This window comes from Echinops telfairi, unplaced genomic scaffold, assembly GCF_000313985.2.
Source record: "Echinops telfairi isolate 266 unplaced genomic scaffold, ASM31398v2 ScPeMD7_4;HRSCAF=17, whole genome shotgun sequence".
In the NCBI taxonomy this organism is placed as follows: domain Eukaryota; kingdom Metazoa; phylum Chordata; class Mammalia; order Afrosoricida; family Tenrecidae; genus Echinops; species Echinops telfairi.
Genome location: NW_022103900.1, coordinates 4,080,083 through 4,086,927, shown reverse-complemented (window position 1 = coordinate 4,086,927; position 6,845 = coordinate 4,080,083). Strand labels below are relative to the sequence as shown.

The following is a 6,845-nucleotide window of genomic DNA, read 5'->3' as shown; positions in this document are numbered from 1 at the left end:
GATTTAAGTCTGGTCCCTCTTTCCCTCCCAGCTTTCTGGTCTGGCAGCAGGAGCTCCCAACGGGGGAGTCTTAACGAGTCACCATTTTCCCCGCTCTCCGTATATTCACATTTTTGAGGGATGCATATACTTCTAAAGATAAAACAAACCACATAGAAGGCAAGTTTATGGTGGCTTCCTAGACATATCCAAACAACAGATGGGATTAGCTTACTGGATTAGAAGACTTGGGACCATAGTGTCAGGAGACAACTTAGCATAACATAGCATAACTTGGTGTAACGTAGTTCACAAAGACAATGTTCAACAATCCAATTTGATGTGTAGCGTTTGGGATCTCAAAAGCTGTGAGCTGTACGATGCAACTATTGGTCTCACCTTATATGGAGCAAAAGGGAATAAAGGAAACCAAAGGCTCAAGGAAGAATCTAATCCATGGGACTAACGGCCACACGAACCACATCAGGTGGCTCTTCTGAAGCCAGAAGAAGGGATGGTGCCTGACCAACACTACCAACTGTCCTGACTAGCACTGCTAACTCTTCTGACCAGGACCCAATAGAAGGTTTTAAATAACATGGAAGAACAATGTAAAACAAAACTGATATATATAAATTTGAGTTTTTTCTACAATTTATACATATATGCACACACATATAGATGCTAGACTGACTAGACTGATAGAGTCTAGAGCAGCAGTCTCAACCTATCATGAGGGGTCGAAGGACCCCTTTCACAGGGGTCACCCGATTCATAACAGTAGCAAAATGACAGTGATGAAGTAGCAACGAAAATAATGTATTGGTTGGGGGGGCCACTGCAACTTGAGGACCTGTATTAAAGGGTTGTGGCATTAGGAAAGTTGAGAACCACTGGTCTAGAGGAACTTCAAGGCTATTGCCTTCAGATACCCTTTGATTTTTGGAATTGGAGCGGTTTCTTTAGGTCGTCATTCAGCCACATGATGGATTGGCTTATAAAATAAACAGTATCCCTTGTGAGGACTGTGCGCCCTTGAACCATCAGTGGAATGAGTATGAGACCGGAGGGTCAACATTTACCCAAAAGCCAGGATGAGCTGGCAAGGAGGGGAAGGGAAGTCGGATCCATGGAAACGGAATACACGGATGGAAATCCTGAGAATGCTGGCCCGTGGTAAGATTGTAGCCAATGGTACAAAACAATGTGTAGATAATTCAATAAAGGGGGACTTAATTTGCTGTTTCAATTTTCATCTAAGACACAATAAAGTTTTATGTATATGTATTATGTAAGGTTGTACATATATTAAACACAACAACCGTGGAGCATGGTTCTTTCCTGGCCCTTTTGGGGTCACCAGCACCAGGTGTCAGAATTTAATAGCAAAACAAAAAAGATTCTTGACCATCCACTTCAGGCATCTCTCACACTCTTGCAATAATTCCACTCTAAAGGGAGAAAAAGAAAAGGTATGAACAGCCGTTCTCTCTTAGATCTTGAGAAACAAAAACTAGAATCGGCACTTTGGGAAAGATGGAGCGATGTAAATATGGGCCGTATTCTTTTTCTTGGCAAGGGGGCGGGGGCAATAATAGTGTGACTGCGCAGTTGAATGTCCTCATGTTTGCAAGATTTGTGCTGAATTATTAGGGGTGGGGTGTTAGATATTTTTAACTTACTTTCAGATGGTTCCGGGCAAAAAAAGCATGAGTATATATGTGTGGAAATAGATGATCTATACTTAGACATGCATACAGAGATAGGCACGCGTGCAAGCACATTGAAGTATGACAGAGAAAGAAAAGGTAGCTAAGTGACAAAGGTGGGTGCATTTATTGTTTTTCCAACATTTCTGTCTATTTAAACATTTTCTAATAAGAATTGGGGATTAAGCCAAGAAATGATCAATGCAGAAATCAGTGCTATTTTGGCCTCTGGGCTCTGCCTTGGTGGGCACTCACTTGGTACCTTCAGCAGCTTCACACTGTATAGATCAAGGTAATGAGGTGCTGTCATGCTAAACCCAGACAAGTCCCCAAAACCTATTTGGAAGGTGTTCTCCATAGCCATTCTTAAGCTGTGTGATTAAAACAATGATTCTTAATGCGGGAGACATGACACTTTGCCTTTGATTTAGAAGTTTGAAGAGCCGTTTTTGTCCGCAGTAGAAGCTGGGTTTGAAATCCTCATTTGTCTTTGTATCGTTATCAGGTATCCAGCAGGTGTCACTGTTACAGTCTGTTCTCTGTTTGGGGCTTTGCTGAGTAATGTTTACAGGAAGGCTCAGTGTGGGGGCAATGCTTTATCAACGGCTCAAGGACAGTTCCTATTAGTTTGCTACTTTGCATAGCACTAAATCAAGCTCCCTGTCTGAGTATATCTTTTTTTTTTTTTACTGAGTATATCTTTAATGGAAATATTGCTCTCTAGAAGTATAAAAGCCAGGCATTTCTTGGCTAGTTATTTCATTATCTTACCGGCAGAAAATGCAAATGATTATATAGATAAATGTATTTCATTATTATTATTTTCTAAACCAAGTATGAGTATATTCTGATACTTATACAGTCCCCTGAACTGTCAGGTTCAGAGGCTCCCTGTGTGAGAACAGAAAGCCCCATTACCTCCCGAGGGTGGGCTGGTGACCCTGCTAACCTTACACCACCAGAGCTCTGGATAGGCAATTTTCACTATTGAAAAAGACAATTTTCAGTCAGTCTTTCAAAATATTTCTTTTTTTCCCTGGAATATTTCTTGATCTCCTTCATGACTGCATGCTCCGCGTCATTGCATGCTGACGTGTTCTAGTGAACGTACCCCCAACAATGCCATAAAAGCTACATCCCAAAGGGAGTCTGTGGGTGATTGCAACAGCTCATGTGCCCTGCTAACCACCAAAGGTAGGAGGATGAGATCTACCCAGAGGCCCCTCAGGAGAAAGGTCTTGCCATCTGCTTCTAAAAACCCAGCCTGTAAAAGCACCATGGAGGGCAATTCTACTCCGACACACGCCAGGCGGTGGAACGGACTCACAGCTACTGGCTTAAGACTAGCCAGAGGTTAAGGAAACATCTCTCTCGCTTTGAAGAAAGACTGTTTGGGAGCTAGCTTTAAAATAAGGAGCCCTGATGGCATTCACCTCTGCCAGCCACCGTGCAGGGGAAAGAGGAGAAGACAAGCGGTCTGCTCCTGTAAAGATGGACAGCCGTGGAAACCCAAAGGGTCGGTTCTACTCCATCCTATAAGTTTGCTGTGAGCAGGGATTGACTCTATGAAAGTGGGTGGTTTGAATTAGTTAAGTACAAAGTCAACGTGGCTTGATGAACAAAGACGACCGGTGAGTCTCTTCCATAACCGGTCCAAGGTAAGTGGATCAGGTCAAAGCAGCCCTGGGCGTCATGGGTCCAAAGGCATCCTCCTCATTGCATTTCTGAGACTGCCAGCCAGCACATTCCAGCCAGCAAGAATGACAAGGAAAGTATGGAGGAGACATGCTAATGCCCTGCACCATTGGTAAGAATTTAGCTAAAGGGTCACCCTCATTGCAAGAGAGGTTAACGAATGTATCTGTGTGCACAGAATACAGGGAGAAGGGACCTGGGTGCCCGCTGGTGGTTTCCACCAGAAGGCTAGTGCTTTCTTGGTCTGATTGGCAATGACCTTCAACCATGTTCTTGCTGTCCTTTTCAGGAGGTGCACTCCGTGTACAGCATTTTGGCTGGGATTTTGAATATCGGAAACATTGAATTTGCAGCTATTTCCTCTCAACATCAGACAGATAAAAGTGAGATCCCCAATGTTGAAGCTTTGAAAAATGGTAATTGTTTGATGCCTGTTCACTTCCGGGGTGTTGCCAAAGTCCACGTTTCTTTCGTGCTGGTAGTTTTTCGAGACCTGTTCCTTCCACTGGCTGTAGGGGTTTCACGAATCCTGTTCCCCAAAAGATGCCCCTTGGCCCGTAAGGTGACCAGATTTTAACATTGGTAAAGCGGGACACTAGTGATAAAATAGCGAACTAGCCCCATGGCAGCCGAAAACCGTATACCCTAGCTTGTCGTGCATTCTTTCCAAAAATCGGGACTTTTTTAAAACGCCGCGGGATGCGGGGGGAAAAATGGTTAAAAATCGGGACTGTCTCGCCAGAAGCGGGATGTCTGGCCACCTTACCCTTGGGACATCAAGCGCTCTTTCCATAGCCGTCGATAAGCTTTCTGCAGCAAAGAAGCCCACGGGACGTAACTGTGGACAGTGGTTTCCAACCCTGGCTGTTCCGGAAAACCACCTGCAAACTTTTGAAAAATCATAAAGAAGTTGTTGAATCCATGATGCGGCATCTGCTGAGGAGAAAGCAGACCCTCCCCCCACCGCCTACCCCCCACCCCCGATTTTCTTTCAAGCTGGGCAGGCAACTATGGCAGCAAGAAGAATGAGAATCCTGACCTAGGTACAAACAAGCACATCGGATTGAAATAAAATTAAACCTTTATGAAAAGCTGCAGGGCTTTCTAGGGCCTTTTGTAGACTGATGTGTTAAGACCCCCCTGGAAGGATGTGCTAGGCTGGGCTGTCTAGAGAAATCAAGCCAATACCGCTCATATGGTATACGAAAGAGCTTTATAACAAGAAGTCACTTTGCATTAAGGAGCTCCCCCAGCCCAGTCCCACTCAAGTTCATAAATCCAACACTAGCCAAAGCCCTCGCTGGACTCACACAGCGGAAGGCCGAAGATGCAGAAAGGTGAAGTGAGGAGCAGGGCGATCCCAGGCCAGCGGGTGCAGTGTCTCAGGGATGGAAGGGTGGCTGGGCACCGACGGCTGTCCAGGTCAGTGGCCCGCATGGACCTGCCCTTGGAGGCAAGCACAGGGGAGGAAGGCCAAGGGCCAGAGAGAGAGAATGTCTCTTTCCCGCACTTATAAAAAGGCCACAGCCCCAATGAGGCTTCCTGAGGTTGTGTGACTTGGTCGATAGGTTGGACACCCCCCCACACACACGTACACACTGTCACATGGGTTCAAGTTGACATCAAATCTAACTGCCACTGAAGAGAATGTATTGTTGTGTGCTGGCAAGCACCGTGTCCAACTGACTCAGTGACCCATTTGACAGGGTAGGACTGCCCCATAGGGTTTCCTAGGCTGGAAGCATTAGAGGAACAGATCCCCAAGTCCCATCTCTTACAGCACCTGGAAGGGTTCGAACTGCTGACCTTGTGAGAAGCACTGAGCCACCTCCCTCCCTCAATGCCATTGAGTTCATTGCAACTGCTGAGGACCCTATGGGGAACCTAGGGCTCCTTTAAGAGGACGGCACAGTCCAAAGCAATCCCTCCATGTTACTTGAAGAGAGACTGCTCCCAACTCCCCCGCCTCTTTTTCCCTCCCTCAAATGCCTAGCTAGGGCTTTCCGAGGGATTTGGGAGATACGGTCAGTTGGAATGCTTCTTAGTTAGGGACCTAGCGTGCTTATCTTGCACTTGTAAGTGTGTCAGATGGACTCTGGCACCTCATCACGCAGTGTGCTGCTTCCCCTCTGTTTCAGCTGCCTCCGTTCTCTGCATCCAATCCAAAGAGCTCGAGGAGGCCCTCACCTCTCGCTGTGTGGTCACCCGGGGCGAGACCATTGTCCGAGCCAACACCGTGGACAGGGCTGCAGACGTCAGGGACGCCATGTCCAAGGCCCTGTACGGGCGTCTCTTCAGCTGGATTGTAAACCGCATCAATACGCTCCTGCAGCCAGACACAAACCTATGGTGAGCTCCCTCGGAAGCTGTCCTCAGCCCCGTGTCTCTCAGAGTTTGCAAGAGGAAACACTTATCCTCTCTTGGGCTCTTCTTTAGCGAAACTCTGGGGCTTAGTCCTTTAGAAGATAGGATGGGATGCAGGGAAGCTGCTGTGTTTGCATCTCCAAAGGAGATTTGTTGGTAGGGGCCATCGAGTCAGTTCTGACCCAGAGAAACCCCAGGCCCAACAGAAGGAAGCACGGCCCAGTCCTGCACCATCCTCCCAAGGTTCTTCCGCTTGAGCCCATCGTTACAGCCACTGTGTCAATCCACCTGGAGGGCCGTCCGCTTTTTCGCTGCCCCTCCACTTTACCAAGCACGATGTCCTGCCGCAGGGACTGGTCTCTCCTGACGCCATGCCCAAAGGAGGTAAAACAAAGTCTTGCCATCTTTGCCTCTAAGGAGCACTGGCTGTCCTTCTTTCGAGACAGATCACTTGTCTTTTTAGCGATCCACCGAACTTTCAATAGTCTTCTTCCTCCAGCGCTATTCCCATGCGTTCACTCCTCTTTGTCTTCCTTATTCAGTGTCCAACTTTCACCTCCATACGAGGTGATCGAAAATACCATGGCTTGGATGAGGCCCACTTTAGTCCTCAAAGTAACAAAATCCTTGCTTTTCAACACTCTAAAGAGGTCTTGTGCAGCAGATTTACCAAAACGCAACGCATCTTTTAATTTCTTGACTGCTGCTTCCATGAGCATTGCTTGTGGATCCAAACAAGACAAAATCCTGGGCAACTTCAACTGCACACATGAATGATAGTGTGGGCTTTAGACTTGACTGGAAGCTCACCGAAAGAGACGGGGGTCAGATCCACGCTCTGCTGCGGAACCAACTGCATATTCTAAGGAGGGGTGTGTGTGTGTACCTTCTGCATATTCTAAGGGTGTGTGTGTGGGTGTGTACCTTCTGCATATTCTAAGGGTGTGTGTGTGTGTGGGTGTGTACCTTCTGCATATTCTAAGGGTGTGTGTGTGGGTGTGAACCTTCTGCATATTCTAAGGGTGTGTGTGTGTACCTTCTGCATACTCTAAGGGTGTGTTTAAGGACGTTGTTGTTGATTTCATTTCTTGAGATGGG

General features: G+C 46.9%; 1 protein-coding gene across 1 annotated transcript in view; it reads left to right on the top strand.

The window, feature by feature from the left end:
• Positions 1-6,845, top strand: part of LOC101639637 (myosin-IIIb) — a 315,696-nt gene that overhangs the window by 268,482 nt on the left and 40,369 nt on the right. The window contains exons 17-18 of the mRNA XM_045299040.1: positions 3,673-3,799; positions 5,522-5,732. Of these exons, the coding sequence (XP_045154975.1) occupies positions 3,673-3,799; positions 5,522-5,732 (338 nt within the window). The remainder of the gene's footprint in view (positions 1-3,672; positions 3,800-5,521; positions 5,733-6,845) is intronic.